This window comes from Folsomia candida, unplaced genomic scaffold, assembly GCF_002217175.1.
Source record: "Folsomia candida strain VU population unplaced genomic scaffold, ASM221717v1 Fcan01_Sc001, whole genome shotgun sequence".
In the NCBI taxonomy this organism is placed as follows: Eukaryota; Metazoa; Arthropoda; class Collembola; order Entomobryomorpha; family Isotomidae; genus Folsomia; species Folsomia candida.
In genome coordinates this window covers 26,403,181-26,424,189 of record NW_019091193.1, presented here as the reverse complement: position 1 = coordinate 26,424,189, position 21,009 = coordinate 26,403,181, and the positions used below count along the sequence as shown (strand labels likewise).

Below are 21,009 nucleotides of genomic sequence, written 5' to 3'. Positions count from 1 at the left end.
TGTTTAGGGAAAGAAACTCAGAGGTCCGATTATTTTTAGGAATTTTGGTGATGTTTGAACTACGGCTGTTGATATTACTTGTGGGCAGTAGTACAGCCACAAACTCGGTTTTGAGTAAGTCTAAAAAGATTAATAATTTACGTTCCTTTAAAAATGTTGATGTTGTGTTATAATTTTGGATCATGATCTTGAATATTAGTGGAGAAATGCAAGTGGACGCCATGTCAGGTGAGTAAATTAATATTAAAATTAGTGGTTAATATAAATGGGGCAATTCTTGTCAGAATATCGAGCTGCTGTTCCCATGTCCTGGAAGCGGATGTTATGAGGCGGACACAAAGCAAAAGGGCTGCTCCTCCCCACAAACCGTTCAGTCCCGATGTTGCTGCGCCCAAGAAGAACAAGAACAAGACGACCTGGACGAGTATAAATATGTTTGAAACGATTCATTTATTCATTCAATATCAGTTACACTACATATGCACCTTATTTCTGTATGTATGTACGCAGTTATTGTTAAATTAAGTATACAAAATCACAGAAAAATAACTTTCATAAGTTGGGAATTAATGTAAATACGTCAGAATATTAATATAAATACTGTATGTATGTAAGCTAACATTGAAATATTTTCTATTAATATACAACAAGTATTTTCAAATAGTCTTTGTATGATAGAAAGGTTGAAGAACATGAGGAGTTTGGAAATGGAGACTTGGCGAGTATGTCAAAGCATGTGAACTGAACGCATAGTTTTCCTCAACGTCACCACGTTATTGAAGTTAAAGGAAAACTTGGATTTCTCTCAAAATGATCCAACTTCTCTGAGAGGGACCAATCTTCATTCTGAGACACTGAACCGAGGCTAGTTTTTCACTATGATTACGTCCTCCACTCCAATCTCTCCAAACGTCAACATCGCCCAATTTGAACTCTGCAATTGACGTGAAATTATCACAAATGGCACTGTTTCCATTCGGGGTAACTTTTTGAAAGTGGGAGCTCGCTTCCAAAAGTGTTCCGTCCGAAACAGTGTCCTTCATCGTTTTTTGGTTTTTACTCTTCATGCTGGGAATTCCACTCAGCATCACTACTCGGGAAATGTTTATGGGTTTTTGAAAAATAATGTCCAACGTATCCTGAGCCTTGGAAATTCCCCAGAAAATTCCTGGTGCTGGCCGATAAGCATACTCCAGAACGAAATCGTTGTAAACCTTCATCGTGGTGATGAGGTCGGCGGGTGGGTTGTGGTTCTTGAAGCGTCGTTTGGCCATGTCGAACGTGTTATCCTTGAGCTTTTGAAATTTATTTGGCAATGTGGATTTAATTCCAATGTGTTGAAATATGGCTGGGAAATGTCGCGCTACGAGTTCATCAGGGACCTACATGCACATGTATCAAAAGTAAAATCATGCATGTTCAATAATTAACTTTTATGTGTATGCGTGCATACCTGAAGTGAGATGAACTGCCTCATCAACATGTCTACAGGCTGTTCCTGATGGAACATGATGAGGAGTCTAATTAGATTTGGGAGGTCTGAATTGTGAAAGAGAAGTCCAATGCCCAGAAAACCAGAAAAGTGTAGGGCAGTCCATCGATGACTCTCTCGGGACTTGATGAAATCCTTCACAGCAGAGATGTACTGCGAAGAAGAGATTATGTCATCCTCAATCACCAAGTAATACATCGACAAGGGCTTGGCGTAGGAAAAGAGAAATGCAAAGTCCATCACTGAAAATAATTAGAACAGCTCTTATTTATTTATTTATGTAGCGAAAAGGACTCCTTATTAAGGATAAATATGTGTAAAATTATTAGTTTCTGAACCATAATGTTTACATACGTCGCTTTAATGTTTAATGTCGGTCGATATATGTTTCCCGATACGTCTGCATATGTACATACCTTGCTTTGCTCTCCATAAGACACGGTCTGTGGAGTCGTTGAACGTCCGCTTGGTGAGGGCAAAGTCCATCTAAAAGTAAGGAATACAATGACGCTCTTTTCTTAGATTGACTTTGTGAGATTCATGCATTCAGAGTTATTTTCTTGCATTTTAAACTTCAATAGATAAAGTCTTAATAAGTAAGTTTCGCTTTGGGACAAGAAGAAACTCAGTCACTCCCAAGTTGCTCAGTTTTAGATGGATATTTGAATATTAAAGTTATTTCGTTGTGTACATAAATTTCTAGCCAACAAAATAAAGTAACCTAAGGTCATACCGGTGGATAAATCTCAGGCCCAGATTCAATCACTTGAAAGAAGCCCGAGTCCAAATGCGGTTGAAAGTGCTTGCGAATTGAGCGCAGTTGCTTTTCTCTGTTTGAAAATTTAATTAAAAGTTTGATTCAATTTGGGTGAAAGTATGAAAACTTGTCAACAACCTTTGTTCATCGTCGTTGTCATCATCATCATCGTCATATAATATGGTGGCCTATTTAATCCACTCGACGACGATTTCACAAGCCACAAACTTCTCTAACACCAGCACACACCAAAGTGGTTTGGAATAATAGGCTACAAGAACGGCATTCAACAACTACGAGAGCATACAAAATGGTATACTGCTTGTTCTGTACATATACTCGTGTTGTTTAATGCAGAGAAAAGTGCCCATTCGGTGTAGATAAAAATCCATCCGACGCGTGTTTGCGTAATAAATTGGGAAACTCACTTCTTTTCGGTGTCCGTGTCAGCCAAGTAAATAATGATGACGGCATCCTTCCTTTCCTCCGCATCCGACTCATTAACTAACGAGGATAACGTTGTGAGTAAATAATTTTCATCCCGATAAACTGTCGCAATCCCGATGGCGAGCAGTTTCTTGTCCCCTGACGTGAGGTTTCGGTAGCCGGCGATGGGTGGGAGGGATGCTCGGTGGATCATTTGACTCTGCCATAATGGGATTTCGTCACAGCCGAAGATTCCCTCGACGGTCAGCTCTAGATGGGAAAACAAAAGTTAAGCATTTTCATACCGTACACTGACAGCGGGGCACATATAAGAAAACGCTTATTTTTTTACTCTCAGCCCCCGACGTATTTTTTAGCGACTCCATCCGGTAAAAGTTCTGTGTGGCGACGAAGAGAAGAAAGACGAGTGCCAGGAGAGTGGCAAAGCGGAGGTAGCGTCGAGAAATGATTGATGTCATTGTCAAAGACTTCATTATTTCTTCTGAAGGCGATAGCTCTCCGACCCTACGACCAGAAATATAGAGCTTCGCACAAACTGTGATACAGGGCCATGCTGGAATCCTTGGAATCAGTCAACGCCATGTGGTATGATCCGTAAGAGGCTCTCTAATAAAAAATAAATAAAGAAACATTCACATTACATAATCTCAGACTGTGGTTTTTTTGGACTTGATGTTTTGTTCATTAGCACGCTCATGTTAAGCGAGCTAAATAACTTCACTCAATTTATGACGAGACATTTCTGCGGTTTTCGGGGATAATACTTGATTTTATTTGAAATTTAGATGCCAATTTAGATGCCAATATTTAACAGATTTGTACGTAAAACATCAAAAGCTGAAGAATGTTGAGAAGGATAATATTAATGCATCAATTACATAAATACAGTATCGGAAAGGTCGTTTTGTACTTATCAGTTCTAATATCCATTATCCAAATGGAGTGTCACTGCAGTCAGTCACCGTTAAAAGCATCCTCATTTACTTACTTCTCTAGAATTGAGAATGAACCCTTTTTAAAACTCGGCTCCATTTCACGTCAACCAAAGTGTTATAAAATAAACTAAAAAGTTTTTCAGTGCACACCAGAAAGAGGAAAGTAGTGAAAAGTACAATTTCTCATTTCATATTTCACCCTTCTTCATAATGGTGAGATGTGATTTTTCCTCTTCCGAGTGAGTCGTGAGACAAGTCCCAGAGGAGGACGAGAGGAGAACAGAAGAAGAGTCGAGAGAAAGTCGAGAGACCGAGTTGTTGGACAAGGAAGGTGGATGTGTGCTTGAGAATAAATGTAGCGAAAGAGGACCAAGGAAGGAGGAGAAAGTCCAACAAGGAAATCGGTCTCTTTATGATTTCACCATTCTTCTGCTCTCTCTCTCTCTGTCTTATTTCTTCAAACATCTTTTCCGAATCACACAAGTTTACTTTTTAAATCGGTTCTTAAAGCAGCCCAATGTTCAGGTCCACTAAATATAGAGAACTATGTGCCTTCAGAGAACACAGATTTGAGATGCGTTACGTGTGGGGAAGTTCCCTCCATAACTACGATAACTGTGTGCACATATATATCGCCTTGGTGTATTCGGGTTTAGTGTGGCAATTCTCATCGGAAAAAGTTTGGAAATTTAGTCGGGCATCAAAACTTTCTCTTTGTTATTTGTCAGGTCTGCAATTCTCCGTTGAACGAGATCAACACAATAAAGAAAGTGGGTAGTACAACATTACAAATGAAATGAATGATGATGAGGGAGCAGTTTACACTGGCAACAGAGGAACTTGAACAATGGCAATGGACACAAAGTGTATATGTATTTTTAGATAGTTTCACGTTTTATGCGGATATTTGGAGCTTTTATTTTATTTACTCGCCTTTATCGTACAATGCATGGTTGCGTGGGATGTGATTCAGCTACTTTTGTCTATCCCTGCAAATGTGCCTTGTTGTTGTGCAGCAATATGTTTTTCCGTCGCATTCAAGAGTGTGGAACAAAACAAATGAGCAAAATAAAATAAAACAAACGGAATAAAATAGTTTATGTTAGCATCTCGCTTGATGGTAGTGGAGCGAAATTGCTCACCAACACGTCACATAAGAATATATGTACAAACTACAATCTATCCTTGTCTGTTTTTCATGGCATATAAAATGAACAAGGGATTAATTGTGCAAATCCCTTCTGACAGAAAATCTGTTTTTGGTTTTAAGATGTAGAGACAACTGCATTTGTCTTGTTTAAATGGATTACTATTTATGTACCCAGACTAAACCTTAGGTTCTTGTCAGAGTCATTTGTCCAAATCCGAATCGGACATTACAAATTATTTCTCATTGCATAAAAACTGAAAAACAGTATTTCGTGCAAGAAGACTGAGGATGAGTCACAACATTTCCTCGGATCATGTATCATCATAAATATATTTGATATGAGCATTACTTAACTTGCTAATATTTTAATTTAACAATTTAAAAAATAATTCATGTAATTATAACTAGAAAAAGCTTGGAAATCGTAGATACCTAAGTACATTTTTGTATCAAAACATTGAAAAGCAAGAACTTAATAACATGCAAAGTTGTAAAGGGCATAAATGATAATAAAATACGTAGAAACTGCAGACTTTACAATCGTACGGAAAATTTTGCACCGAAATAAGAGGCAACTGTTCTCAATAATGGGATGAAGAAACGGCAAGAAATACATACGTCATCATACTATGGACTTGAAGAATTTAAAATTTAATTGCAATTTTACTACGTCTGCCCACTGTTCGGAATTGTTCGGATCCTGCTACCTGTTTATGCATGTACAACTACCCAGTCGTCATTTTGATGATTTTCTAATGTACTTGAACGGGGAACTTGAGACGAGCAAGAGTCAATTCAAGCAGAAGATTTTGAGACGTACACGAGGAGTCTTTTTGAATGTCGTCATTTGAACAATATATGTAAGTTAATTTTATATCGAGATTGTGTACTTGAAGTCACTTTATTGTAGGTCAGTTTCCTCAACCACACACAAATGAAGAATCTATTTAAGACTACATCGGCAAACTGCATGCACATACATATCGAAGTTGTTTTCTTTAAGATGGTTTACATATGTGTCGTACTAAATTATTCTGCACCTCATAAATTACCATTGAGCAAATTATTTAACTTTCTGGTATCCTGTAGAAATTGAGAAGATCTCAACATTTACCTCAACTTCGATCTTTCGGGTGTTTGGTTGCTCTTTGTCGCAAATTGTCGTATGCTGTTAGATTAAGTATTCCAATTAGAAAAAGCTCACCAAAAGTCAGAAGTGATAAAGTGCCCAGAAATCACCACACGATCAACGTCTTTCACTCCCTGCCAGATTTGAGAATGGATGATAATGGAGACGCCAGAAAAAGAGAGATGCGAGATGCGATGTGATCAAACACAGCCAACAACGCGGCCAAATACTTAAATGATGTTTTGGTTGGTAATCCTTCTTCTTGTTCTCGTGCTGGTACTGCGTCCTCTCAAAGTTGGATTGGAGGAGTAAAAAGCAAACAACTTAAGGAAGAGACGACGCTTTTTACTTGAGGAGTAAAAAGCGTCTCATCATCTCGAGCTTGGATGGAGGAGAAGAAGATACAAGGCTTTGATATTACCACCATGTCTCAAAATAGCTCATCTGCCACTTTGCTACTTACTTACCACAACTCTTTACTCGCTACAATGCGACCCAGTAATGCGTTTCGAAACGTTGTGCATTGGCTTCTCATCCGTATGATCTATCTATTTTCGCCAGCACACAACAGCCGCGCACCACAACCAGCAGATCGTATGTATGTATGTACTTCTGTATGCATACATATTTGTGAAGTGTATGCATGAAGCAGTAGTTGGTGCGTTCGAAAGCATTAAACTCAAATGTCTAACTTCTCCTCAAGAGACATAATTACAAAATGGGTTGAACATCTTGTCACATGCCATCAGAATCGTTTTTACACCAGGTTATGTGATATCATTAAACATGCTGTGCAATACATCTCTCTCTCTCCTCCACATTCAACTGTCAAAGATTGGTAAATTCCTGTGCAGTCCATACTTTAGTATATTTAGTCTTCGTATTTTGTTGTCGGTTAACGGTGAACTGTGTGACTCAACACCCCTGTTAAAGACATTTCTGCACATTATCCGTGGATTATTGGAGACCTTGCATTATGCAAAACAACTTCACGAGAGATAATTTAACAATAAACTATGGTTTAGTCATCTCCACATTTGAATAATTCATGTTGGTAAAATCCATCGTGCCAGCACGAGAATTTATATAGCTTCACCTTCCTTTCTCTCTCCATTTTCAATCCTATTTTCATCGATCCTTGGGCAGATCGTTTCAGGGTTCTGAGCAGCACATAACCATGCATTCATTATTACCCTCAGGTAATGCGAGGTTCAAACACACGTCGGGCACTAACTCTGTCTCTCCGAGTGTTTCAATTACCACTAAACAAACTTGAATCTGATTCATTTAACCATTGAATGGCTTTGACAGACTCAAATTTTAATGCTTGATAACAATGCTTATTTCCATAAATCCCAAATTGCCTCCGCTTTGTCACCGTAACTGAGCTAATTTGGATGTGCGTCCGTTTAACGTCTTTGAGCAGATGGAGGAGGAAACTTACGAAATTCTGCAATTTCTCATGAATATCTTGCTGCTTTTCCAGCACGCTTCCACGTATCAATTATTTAGGGATATATGTAGGAGCAGAAGAAACATCATACGTATAAAATGATATCACAAGTCAGGCTCTGGATTGGAGCCAAGAAGAAGAAGATCTCGGTTAGTGATCAGCTCACCCCCTGGAATCCTAGACATTAATTGGACAACTGATCTCCAATGTTGGCATGTCCGATGTTGTTTGTTGTATCATAATACTTAACTTCAAATACCGCACAATTCAACCCAAATTTAATGAGGAACACTTTCACTCTTTCACCCCGCACGCTTTGCTATTCTCCTCGTCACTCGTGGTTGGTGTATATCTTTAGTTGAGACTGAGGGATAACTTAATAATTACATTACATGCTGATACATATTTCGACCACAGAATAGTAGTTCCTCCACAGTGCCACTACGATGGAAATGGGACTTATATGGATCCTGGATTTGCAAGTATGATTAATCACTAATTAAACAAACCCATAAACCACTCAGCCACCCGTGAGCGAGTGAAGCTGAATCTGGAAGCCTTTGTCTAATCCATTTGTTAACGATGGGGGATTTCACGATCAAATATTCTACCAAACGCACCTCGACCACTTGCATAAGTTAACAACTTTGCAGTAATGCAGATAGAAACCCCACACCCACATTTCCCACCATGAGATTTTTAGTTAAACTTTCAAATTAGGAAAATACATGGATTTAGCTTAAAAGCATCAAATAATGTACTTCAAATACTTGTGGATCAGAAATAGCTCCCATAATTACCTTCCCACGCTGAATGTGGAAGTGTGAAGTACAAATAAGGGCTATTTTATATTTATTTTTTACTTTATTCAGCTAATACAAAATTGCTCAAAATATTAACCAACTTTAGTCACACACACATCATAGTTGATTTTTGAATTTGGCAAATGAGCCGTTTTGAAACTTGCGGCCTTCCATTTGATGTTACCAAACAGCTAAAAATAGTACTATACAGCATCTTAATTACCTAATTTTCTAAATAAATGGGCCAAAATAATTATGCAAAGATTTATGCGTTCTTCAAGTTGTATGCATGAGCTCAGAAATCCAGTTCAGTAACTGCTGCGATTTCACCATAAAAAAGACTACGTGCGAATGGGCAGTTGACTCAACTCGCGTCTATTTCTTGACGAATATAAAGCTCGCCAGTCACTTAAAGTGTCATGTCTTTTTTGTATACTTTTCCTCGTGAATCAAGTTCCAACTCAATTTTCACTTTATTGTTCCTTGAGATCTCTTTCTTAGCTTTGTCCTCCAAAAATCCTTACGTCGCCAGTCTAATCACAATAATGCATTTGTAGAATTGTGCAACTTCTCGCTAATATAATTTTAGAGACGTTTTTGTATTTACCTTAGCGCTTACGAGAGTGAATTTCATTCAGTTTGGAAATACGTTCCCTTTTATCTCTGACTTTGAACAATGCGCATTTAAATATTTAAATCTTCAAGTGTTAGTTGAAGCTCAAAGTGTCATGAAAGTATTCCACCACAAAAGTAATAAATGGCTGCGGGTGAGCAAGTTGAGACTGGAGTAAATGAAATGCTCGAGTAAATTCTACTTTGTGCCACCCTGAAAGTCGTAAATAAAAAAAATCAAATTACTCACTTCCTACTTGTAAAAAAATCCTTGCTTTCATCGTACATTGTAGTGACAAGGAATTAATTCATTTCTCACAATAAACGGTACAGGCAACTTGAGAATTGAAAGTATGGATGGCATTTATGAACAGTTTGAACTAATTTCACTGGAATTCGTTTCTCTGAAAAACCTTGGTCTAGATTTTGTTACAAAGAGGTTTGCTGAGTTTCTGGAGCCCTACACTTATGTACCATCAAGTACGTAAGTGATGCAATATATGCAACATATTTGAACACATACCAGAAACCATACACCGTGATTGCAATTTGTTCTCTCCTCGTCTCCAACATTTGCATTTTCTTGCATGCTACCACGCGCCGCATTATTCTCCGAACTTGGCCAGCACAAAGCTCGAGAGTATTATGGAATGCAGGTGATATTTACTGCAAAGAAGCAGTATCGCACGGTAGGCATCTTTTGTACTATAAATTCATGAATCCGTCCTTTGTGGTTTTCTATCAGCTATTACACTCTTGGATTACGGAGGGTATGAAAGTGAATGGTGTGGTGGTTACTTGGTCGGAACGGGATTTACTCTACTTTCTTCGATATCACATTCTTCCAGCCAGGTTTCTTCCCTTTCTGCATCAACCATCAGATTTCCCAGTCCAAAAATGCCAGTAGTCTTCCATAATCGCAAACCCTTCAAAATTCAACACTTACCAGACGACGATGCAGAGAAACATTACACGACCATCGTCTGTTTTGTGTTTTCTGCTCTATCTGCTTCCTATTTACCACGTACGGTTGAAATAAACTAAACGACACGAGCTATGTACTTGCTGTTTATTCTCGGATGATTTAATTTTTCTATTTTATCAATGGAATTTTTTGTACATTTGTCATGATGCATACACCACATCATAAATTATATTGTATTCAGAAGGTCAAAATTCAAAATCCACTTTAATTTGAAATCTTTTTTCCCATCGTGAAATTTAAAAAATGCTAACCATTCTATGCAAAATGTGAAAAACGTGACTCGTATGACAGTCAAGCACTCAAATAAAGTGCGTCACTCGTTTTTATACGAACTATTTATTCCAGAAAAACGAAAGTGGACGGTAACATAGAGTAAATCCTGATCCTAATACATGCTCAAGTAAATTATTTCAGGGCGAAATGTGCGCATATATTTAGTAGAGTGAGGAAATGAATCGAGATTGAATGTAACAAAAGGCTCGAGGTCCAGTCGTCTATGGAAAATCGTACCATACATTTTAAACACCAATGCTCAACTCTGCCTACATTTCATCCAACACAGCGATAATAACCATAGATCATGTGTATATATTAGATAATAACGTACAGTGCATGCAAATACATCCATAGCCATGTTATTGTGAGTTGAGAAACAATCACATTTTCGATCAATAAATAATTCATTTTTCATCTCGCGAGGGAAGCACCGCATCAGGAGAAAGCAAATCAAAGAGAAATGAGAAGCGAACATGGGACAGAAATCTTTAATTTGCTATTCACAGCCTGCCTGATCCCGTCGCATGATGTAAATATTCACTACTTCCCTCTCGTCCTACTCGCCAGACTACAAAGAAAGAGATTAGAAAGCATGATTAAGGATCCCTTGTTTCTTTTCGTATTAGTCTCTGAAAGAAAAGCTCTAGTCGATCCACTTTCCTTCCCTCTCGTCTGATTTTTTTTCACAGAAATGCAAAAAGTCTCATCAATTTGACCATGAGCGAATTCTAAATGTAATTATGTACATCTTGAACAACTTTCCTTCACAACTTTCTCTAAAATAGTTCATCGCAAGGAGGAGAAGAAAGCATTACGATGTTGAAAATGAAAGTTGGAGTGAAGGATGCCAATCCTGCCATTGTTGTTATTAGTGAGACATGAGTAGTCGCAAAATAAGTTGTCAATCTGATTCGCTCGTTGAGTTCTCAATAGTTTCTCAATACTTGTAGTGTACATTACCCTCACAGACAGAGCTGGATATAAAATTACCTAAAATTAGATTGCATAAGACCATCACACTGACAAATAGTATGTATGCATAGAGAGGAGATGGGATTGTTTTTGCTTCAATCAAGTATTTACTATTTATTGAGTTGAGTTTCATCAAGAAAATCTTAAAGTTGGTGTGTTTAATTGAATTGATTATTTATTTACTCTCAATAACCATGCATGTCTTAAGAAGGAAAACACAGTGCATTACCTAATGTTTGATCATGCAGGGTTTAATTTTCCATGCGATGACTCCTATTCCCGTAATGATCGGGTATCGACCCGATTGAAGCAGAACGTGTTTCAGACGTTCAACAAGAATTCGAAGATCGACAAGGCAGGAAATTAAAAGTTACCCAGTCATCCAGCCTCTTCCACGGTCCGCCGTTCCACCCTTTTTCGAACCCACGCACGCAGTAATAAATGTTCCACTACATCATTAGGCGAAACTAGGAAATCGTTGCTATATTTCTGCGTACGTAGTTCGAAGGTAGACCATGCAACACCACAACCAATGCACTCGCGTAACATTTACCTACGCCACACACGAATATATTTTTACTAACGAGGAGAAGCCACAGAACAAACGCGGACGAGATCCGACCAAAACCACCACAAAACACGAACTGACAGATGGAACAGTTTCTCCTTTTCTGATGCTCTCCAACTCTCCAAATCGATCTCATTCTAAATCGAACATCAACTATTAGAATTGCTGATGAGAGCAGCTTTATCTTAAATTGAGATCTATTTTAGATAGAATTTTGAACAATGTTGGGTAATTATACTGTCGAAATGTGTACAAAGTCCATGTGTGATTGATGATGGCACTGAACACGAGGAAAAGTCGTTGACCAGAGTTTTGCATAAAAGGATTTAATATTTTTAAGAAAAATTTTTACTTCGAATATATTGAATCCAATCCAATTGTGATTATTGGGAGCGTATGTAGTAGTGGCTGCCTTTATTGTCCAGATTAATTTTTATTCCAGTTCAGTTGGAGGAAATCCATTGTCCGTGGGCTATACTGGACCGGAAGGATGCTTCTCTCGTTTGCCTGTCATTGTCCTGTCTTCTGCGTCAAATTGTCGTGCTAAAACATAGTTAAATATGCATAAACAAACCCTCCTGTTCCTCCTATTCGTTCTATTTCCATTAGTTCTGGAATAAGCAAACTCTAATTATAAACTCCTTTACAATGTCACCACGCACAAATGGTGAGAGGCATGAGCAACTCATGTACATCAACTTCTGGTTGGAATGAAATATTAATTGCTTGTTCATAGTCTATGACTTTACAGAAACCTTCAATGTAATTTCCGATATGCTTGAGATACCACATTCGTGCATTGACGCTAAAGAAATTGGTCGGCAATACTTAGGAATTACGCAATCATTAAAAATTGGGACTAATGAAATTGAGCTTCCAAAGCAGAGATACATATGCTAAAAACCAAAGATGTGATTTTATGATCTGTATGTGGGGAATATTCGATAGAGCGAGACACAAATATGGAAGAATATGTTTGTGCATATTTAAATATGTTAGACGAGAACTGTTCAGAAAATGTCATTCGCATCCACTTATCGGATATTCAATCACATGCAAATCTAGGACCATGGTATCAATATATGGAATCTGCTTTAAAGCACAAAGTCAAGAGTGGAGCCACGTCCCCACCACCATCTTCAACGACAACATGAATACATATAAATAAATACATAAATAAATAAATAAGCAATTTTTAAGAGAACACTGAACTCCTTTTCTTAGAAATTGCCAAGTTCTCGAGTCCAAAACATTCCTGGTCGAGCGAAAGGTGAAAATGTAAAGCGGAACTGATCCTGACTCGGACCGGAATTGAAATGGAAAATAACTGCCTCATTTCATTTCGTCGGATCCGCAAAAGCAATCGAACCCAGTTGCCTACCTCTAGAAGTACACGTACGTACATACGTACTATGTACATAAGCACGTACGTGAGGTACATGGGGGAGGTCGTCGAGTCGCCTTTATCTTTATTATGTGAGTTTGGAATTGCACTCATCCATTTTCCCCTTGGTCTGTTGGACAAGAAAGGAATTTGGTCACATTGTGCTGCGTGATCCAATCAAAGGATGTACAATTCGGGCCAAGTGATGGACATGAACAACTTTTGGTTGGTCCTCCACAAGGTCCAGGAAATGAATGCCAAGGAAGGACAGTGGTAAAAGCAGAGCCAGTAATTTTGTCCTTCTCTCTTTCTTTCTTCCTTCTTTTTTTAGCTTGGTCACCACTAATGCACGACTTTTTCATTTCCACTCTGCCACATTGCGTAATGTATAATGTCAAGTGAAATAAATGGATTGTGAAAGGCTATTCAGGCGAAAATCAAACCCATGCCAAATCCACTTAAGTAATTCAAGTACATCATGACCAGAATATATGTTGGCGTATGATTTTTCCATATTTGCCAACAAAGGACAGATATACCAACCAGAGCTAAATTGTGCTAAAAATCTCCCAAATCCATGCACGTCGAAAATCTATGAAAACGCTCAAGGATTTTATATATTGAATTGGGAACTATTAAGTAGCGACAGCTACTTTATATAAATGGCGTGTCTGTCTGTCCGTCAGTCTGTTGGTACTCCATTGTTAGAACGAATCAAAGTTTTTGAGTTTTTTTACAATCGACATAAACATTCAGGGCAGCTGCTAAGTTCTTAACTAGCCATGTAGGTCATAAGGTCACGGCGGGCACAGGTCATATTAACAACATATACATGTGGGGTATCAAATCGCAATAATTTCAAAGGATTTCTAAGAAAGTTCGAGTAGTTGTGTTTCTATCCCGATGACCATGCAAACGTCATTTATGATCTTAGACGTTATTTAGAGTCGTGATTTGAGAAATCACGACCTATTTGACCGAAGGTCAAACAACCTCGAAGGTCACAAAACGGTAAAATGTCAAAATCAAAATAGCACAATTGTAACATACCATATCATTTTAAAAATATTTCAGAGCAGAATTCAAATTCGACAAAATTATTAATTTTAAGGTCATGGGAAGGTCACAGGACGGGCCAATAGGGTAATATAAGATTATCATCAAATATTTGTCACACTCATACATTACCTCAAATAATCTCATATTCCCCCAATATACCCTGTTAAAACATGTTAAATTGATGATTTGTTGTCTTCAACAATTCAACACGTGATCAAAACCTGCTACTTTGTTAAATTCGTGTCTCGCCTTGGAATGGTTTATTTATATCGACTACCAGCCAATAGAAGGCATATGACCCATTTGTTTGCTCAAGAAAAATATGCTTGATATCATTTTATCTTGGAGAAAAAAGAAGTTCCGCCGGCAGAACATTTGGTGTTCTCGTGTAGTGGTGGGAACATGGTAGATGTGGAACAATATTTCATCCGATGCCAACAGTTCTGATGTGAAAAGATTACCAGGGTCTGGAGCATAAAGAGCAATCGAATTGGAAATTCAGAGAGTGTGGAAGACACTGCGAATTGGGTGGAATCTTTACTTTCTGTTCATAAATTGAGACGACGAGCAAGAGCACTTTTCCCTTGTCGGATCCATTTTTATTGTTCTCGAAATGTATGTTGAAGCAGTGGGAATGGTCTTTGTCACGTAATTCAACCATGTACATACATAATTACACTTGACCGGCTGGATAAACGGACATTTTTTTTGAGTCTGTTGAAAGTACGCATGGTGAATATGCACGTTGACCAAAGAGAAGAGATGGATACAAATCTACATTACGCGGCAGTTGGATCCGATTTGATTTGATCCGATATGCCGAAACACACTGCTTAAATATATAGTCAAAATTTCTTACACTTATGTACGGCGCTGGTCGTTTAGCTTTTTCGAAATACATATATGTAAAATGATTTCATGGATATGTGCAAAAATGCAATAAAAATGTCAAAATTTCACTTAAAATCTTAAGGGTGTGATTGAAAATTCAAATGAATGAATAAGCTAACAAGTAAATATATGTAGTAATGGATTGATTGATTGATTTATTTATTTATTTCAATGAGACACCCCATTGCTGGGTTATTATTACGCCTCAAGGTAAAAATTTGTCATTACAATAGATTTAAGATATCGATACTAATCTGAGGGATGTTGTGACTTCAATGTCCACTAATCCTAAGTTGTATAAAAAATGAAGAATTCAATTCAGTTTCATTTTTAAGCTCGCAAACTCCTTGAAATCTAAAGGACATTGATTTGCAATTCTCCAAAAATACAGACGAATAAGCATATTTCCAAGAGTTTTGTAATGCTACGTAGTGCCCGTTTTTTTACTACTCACAAGGGAAACCTCCGAGGTGCCGGTTGAATCCAGGGTTCCCACCTATACCAAAATGACCACAATATGCGATTTATGACGTAAAGTGAAGGAATTTACGTGCAAAAATCATTTTTCGTCAATCTGTGACGATATTTGTGACGAGCGTGTGACACAGATAGCATAGAGTTTCGTCGTGAGACATCCGGTGGAGATGTTGGCTGAACACATGATCGTGTTTATAAATATTTCATTTTTATTGCGAACCACAATTTTCATTTATGTAATTTTTAAAATTCTTATTCATAATGGCAAGCTTAATTATAATTTTTGAGACTGTTTGGCAAAATGGTGAATTTTGAATCGACGGTAGACCAACAAATAAATCGTCCCAAATTTAAGCATTGCAAAAAGTGTTTTCATGGAATAAATTGTCAAATTCTGGGACCGATTTTGAAACGATAAGCACATTAAAATGTGACATATGTAGATGGTTACTTAAATACATATAAAGATGTACATAAAGATGCATTTTAAAATGTGCACGAATTGTTATTCCTATCAACATATTAAAGTGCGAAATGGATTTATGTATTTCCAATGGAAAGTTTTTGTGCAATTGTAATCTATTTTGTATTTAATTTGCAACTCTGTTTCGACCACTTTTTTGTTGAATACCACCACCACCCACTAACTAATGACGACACTAATTCACGTCCACACGATTTTGTTCACAGTTATGAATAAGATGAGAATTAAAATTATATTAATTGAGAATTTGAATTATGCGAGAACTCTTTGCAATCTCCGAGTCGCACGCTTCGTCCCTTGAATCCACTCTCAACCGTGCTCACACGCCCGTTACAAATATCGTCACAGATTGACGAAAACTGATTTTTGCACGTAAATTCCTTCACTTTACGTCATAAATCGCATATTGTGGTCGTTTTGGTATAGGTGGGAACCCTGGATTCAACCGGCACCTCGGAGGTTTCCCTTGTCAGTAAACGAGTTCAGGACCTATAAAGTATTACACAGAGTCCAAAGACGCTTTCAAAATTTGCATCCTCCAAAAAGCTATATGATCAAAGTGTTCCAGAATTTCCTGGGAGGATTTCAATTTCCATATTTATTCTAGAATACACAAGAACTAGATGGCTTGCCGGATTTGGATTATTGGTGTGACAGAAATATGTACATAGCCTTCCCCCGTACCAAGAAACTTAAGTTCATGCATAGTCTACATACAGTCCCCGTACAAAGTCTTCACGTCCTTTAAAAAATGCAGCATTTCGCACATTTTTAAAGACTATACAAATTTGTACATAGCGTATTTTCGATTTTACGTCCGTACCATTTGACAACGATAGCCTTGTGGTGCCCAGTAGCAAAATATAGAAATGAGTAGTTTGACAAGTTTGAAGGAATACGAAAATACCGTGACAAATGCCGTAAAAGGTTTTGATGGAAATGTGAGTTGACTGAAAACCATGCGCTTTTATGATTCAAAAAAATTTACAACTTTTACAATTTAGCAGATTTAAAGCAAGATTTAGAACCTGCATATCTAAACATGCTTAACGATAAATAAATATATATTTCGCCAGATTTGTATTACTCAACTGAATATCATTGACTTGAAAAAATTTCTACGAAATAAAGTTTCTTTCACATCTTGTAAAGTTTGCAAAGTAATTCCAAGAAAAAATTATTTAGACATGAGTTTGTTTCGACTGATTGCTTCAGAAAGTTTGGCTGGATGGAATCAACTTCCACACATTTTTCCATGCCATTCATGAGATTTCTGCGGTGTCATTTTTCTCAACAGTCTTCTGAAGATGCTGTGTCTTTGCCACATACCTAATTTACGCTCTGAGCAGAATTCTCATCTCATAACTTTTCGTGCACCTGCTTACTTAAGTAATGTAAGTATATGCATAAGCACCATAAGTACTTACGATTAGTATGATTTTGTTACTTATTTGTGACTGCAAGGACTTACCCCGATCAAGGCAGATAAGTTTTCCAAATCTCAAAACCAGCCGTGTCATTGGGGTTTCACACACAAGTATTTTTGCAACTTTCACCCAAATCTGCTCAGTTGCATGTTGTGCCACTGCCAGAAAAAACGATTACAAACACCAGGGACCAAATTGTTATCACACAGCCTTTAGTCAGAAGTTGTAATGATAACGTAGTCGCAACAGTATTGCATACTAAACGTCTCACTAACTGCTTCCTAGCCTCGACTTTCACTTAGGTTAGCACATTCCGTTTTCACTTGCGAGTCACTATTCTTGATGAAATATGTCAGGTCCACCTGCAGATCAAAGTTGAACAAATGTCGAGAAGCACAAAACTTTCTCCTTCGCAAATATTCAAAAATCTTTCTGACTTTGCATCTTGCTTTCCTTTTGATCTTCACGAGGAAAGTGAGAGCATGCGAATTTTGTTATTTGATTTAGCCACGCACAAAGTAAATATGCAGGCAGGCAGGTAGTCTTTTGTAGTACAATGTTTGGCTCTGGCTGCCCGAGTTACCGTTGCTGCTGGGGTCTTGTTTTCGCAAGAGAAACGAAACTGACTGAAGCGGATGCAGAAGAAGGAGCGAGTGCTTTCTGTCCCGATGGTCCCGATGGTCTGGCTCCACTCGCTCCAACGTCTTGGTCTTTCTATCCACGTCGAACGGAACCTCTTCTGCTCTGTCGTCTTCCTATCTCGCTGCTGCCTGGAAATTTCGGGCGGCGTTTCCACTGGAACAACAACGTTATGTGTGTGGGTTGGTCGGGGAGATGGGTTGGCAACAAAACCAGGGGTTTGGTCACGTCAGGACAATGTCATCAAGAGTCTATTAATTTAACTGCATAAATGGAACGGGACGCAACAGTATCAAATCACTCGCAATGGTAGATTTTCTGTCTGTTATAGCATCGTGAAAGTTAGATTTTGTATGGACACACATTACTACTCCTTAATTTCTAAGCTATCCAACCAAAGTTTAGGATTCATGAAGTTTCTTAAAGTTTGAATGAGTTTGTGATAAATAATCCATTTGCATACCTGAGCTTATGGAGGATCAAGGAAGCTAATTCAGTTACTGATATTGTTTGATTAGTATCGAGAACTCAAATATTGTTCCTCGCAAGATACATAAGTATATGTATCCAACTCTTTCTTTCATTTTCCTTGCCCCATTCCACGTGGACTTCTTCCCGTCCAGAATAATGACCTTGGACTGCACGTAGTACAAATATAATCCAAGCAGAGGAGAGTTATAATTACTGCCAAGAAATGCGTGTGCTCATCGAGATGATACATGCATAGATTTTATTTAAGATCTCTGCCTTGTAATCTGCTTGGGAAGAGTTTTCTAATTTGTGTCTTTCGCGATAGCAGAGCAATAATGGAAAATGTTTATGAGTTCAACACGAGTCTACTTTCATTTTATAACTTGATCTCACGGCATCTTCGTTATGGTGGAAATAAAAAAATGAAATGTGGCCAATTTAATCCGAATCTCGCTTCACTTCCGCCACCCCAGAACATGAGTAGGAAGTTCGTGCAGCATCATTAATCCTGTATTACAGCTCACGGGGTGGTTCTCATAATTGAAACGACCCAATCTTTATGTACCCACTACGCTCCCAACTGTTTTTCTCTGTAAAAAGTAATGGAATGTCCGGGCAGAAGGCAAGCCCAGAGAAAGTACCAGTGTATGAAATAAATAAGGATATACGTTCAGCCTGCCCTACCAACGTTTCAGTTTGGATTTTTTTTCTTCCAAACTTCATGTACGCAGTGTGGCACCAATAATTCGAAAGACTCATAGTGCTATTTTCATTCATTTCTTAATGAATAGGCCGGAAATTCCAAGGGATTTGTATATCATGAGCAAAATCAGTTGCTGGCAGCATTTGAAGTGGTCAACAGGATGTACTTATACTGACCACTCCATCAAAGGAATTTGTATGCTGTATAAAAGAATGGACGAAAACTATTTAATACAAAACTAATATTATTGGGACAGACTGTACATATTTACATGTGTCTAGAAGATATATTGGCATACAGTACATCGCTATGTACGTACGTAGTCTCCCTCCATCGTAAGCATTTGGTTTAAGCAGACTGACCTCATCTCGATGCAGAAGGCAAAATAAATACAAGAAGCAGTGGGAATTGAATTCCCGTGGACTTCTATCACGGCGTGCACTCGTTGGAATGTTAACCACGAGAGTGGAAAGAAAAAGAGTGCCATCACTTACGGAGAAAGCACACGCACCATCGGAAGTCAAGAAAGAATGAGGAGGCGGAGAAGGAGAGGATTTGGTTGGACTTGGGAGAAAGTTGTTCCCTTAATCCCTTTCTCAGAACGACAAACGATGGTTATTCGAGCACAGTCCAAGCAGGCAAGACAGAGCTCGCAGGGCATGTCTCTGCATACATTAGCATTATAGCTATTTAGACTCCTCTCTCCCTCATCCCGAATTCTCCACATTTTTCTTCACTGCACTGGTGGCAGCAGTTTTGGTGTGAAGTGAACAAAATCCCCGGTTGCTGGGAAGCAAAAGGGTTGAAAGACTGACTGACTTTCTCCTAACTCGAAAGCTGCTGCTTTCACCGACACACTTTTGGCTGGAGTATGACACCACCACTCTGCCAATACGTGTTGTGTAACAGGATACTATTTTTGCATTTTGCGAGCAACTCCTTTTTCTTGATAGTCATTCGAATCTGGAGAACCAGAACTTGAAATCCTACCATTTGCTACTTTCCCTTTATTTCTCGTCTACTTTCTTTCTCTAATTACGTGATCTTTACGTATGCACTCACTTCTCACACACAAAAACGGCCAGGAATAATTTAGCATGGCATTTAATTAAAATCGTTTTGTCAAAACTAAACTTGATCTATATTATATGTTCCTATTTAATTATTTTTGTTAATATTATAGGCACCGAAGATTTGTAAAGTCAGCTTAATTTGGCCTCAAATACAGTTATGATGTTGTGAATTAATGACCCAAAAACAAACTCTTCCGTCAATTTATTTTTAGGGGCCAGATATTTGAGTAAAGAATGGATACCGTGCTATAAATTATACATTCATTCCATCATCACGCCGGTATGTTCAGATGTACAAATTTAAAATGCAAATAACTGAACGTTGTTAATCGCCGTATCATTAAAGTTATCATAATAAGAGGGCTTTCTATATTAGTTGCATATACATAAATAATGTCATTCCAAATCACAGTAAGATTCTGTTCTGACCGGATCATGCATCCAGAAAATTTAGTCATATTCTACTTGCGTTGCTCCTCAGAAGCGTCCCCTGACCCCGCGTCCAACGTGTTCATATTTCCCTTCTGCATTTTTCGCATCATTATTTTATCGCCCTCAGACATTGCAGGGCCAAATGGAAGCTGGAAATACGAATAACTTAAGAACTATTGTTTACTATTTACTTTTAGCAAAGGAAGACATACTTTTCGAAGCAAGGTTTTATGCATAAAACGTTAGTCAGACTGACTAAATTCGTCGGTGCGGACTGCGCACCAGCCGATCAAGCAACTACCACCTGCAACTAGTACATGCATTCCTCTTACTGCATTCACTCTCCAACACTCGGACTAAGCAGACGTGCTCGCTCTCACTGCCTCCAAA

At 38.1% G+C, this 21,009-nt stretch overlaps 1 protein-coding gene across 4 annotated transcripts; it reads right to left on the bottom strand.

The window, feature by feature from the left end:
• Positions 1 to 431: 431 nt before the first annotated feature.
• Positions 432 to 18,213, bottom strand: LOC110856945 (alpha-1,6-mannosyl-glycoprotein 4-beta-N-acetylglucosaminyltransferase). Of its 4 annotated transcripts, XM_035846860.1 has the most exons (8): positions 17,346 to 18,213; positions 11,932 to 12,122; positions 3,028 to 3,302; positions 2,678 to 2,945; positions 2,226 to 2,322; positions 1,909 to 1,978; positions 1,454 to 1,734; positions 432 to 1,382 (listed from the first exon to the last, which is right to left on the bottom strand). In XM_035846860.1, exons 3-8 carry the CDS (start codon positions 3,167 to 3,169, stop codon positions 783 to 785), a joined length of 1,458 nt encoding a protein of 485 aa, XP_035702753.1. In that variant the 5' UTR covers positions 3,170 to 3,302; positions 11,932 to 12,122; positions 17,346 to 18,213; the 3' UTR covers positions 432 to 782. The 4 variants fall into 4 exon arrangements, with proteins under 4 accessions (XP_035702753.1, XP_021961229.1, XP_035702755.1 ...); XM_022105537.2 differs by lacking the exon at positions 11,932 to 12,122; XM_035846862.1 differs by lacking the exons at positions 11,932 to 12,122; positions 17,346 to 18,213 and adding an exon at positions 11,241 to 11,633.
• Positions 18,214 to 21,009: the final 2,796 nt, after the last annotated feature.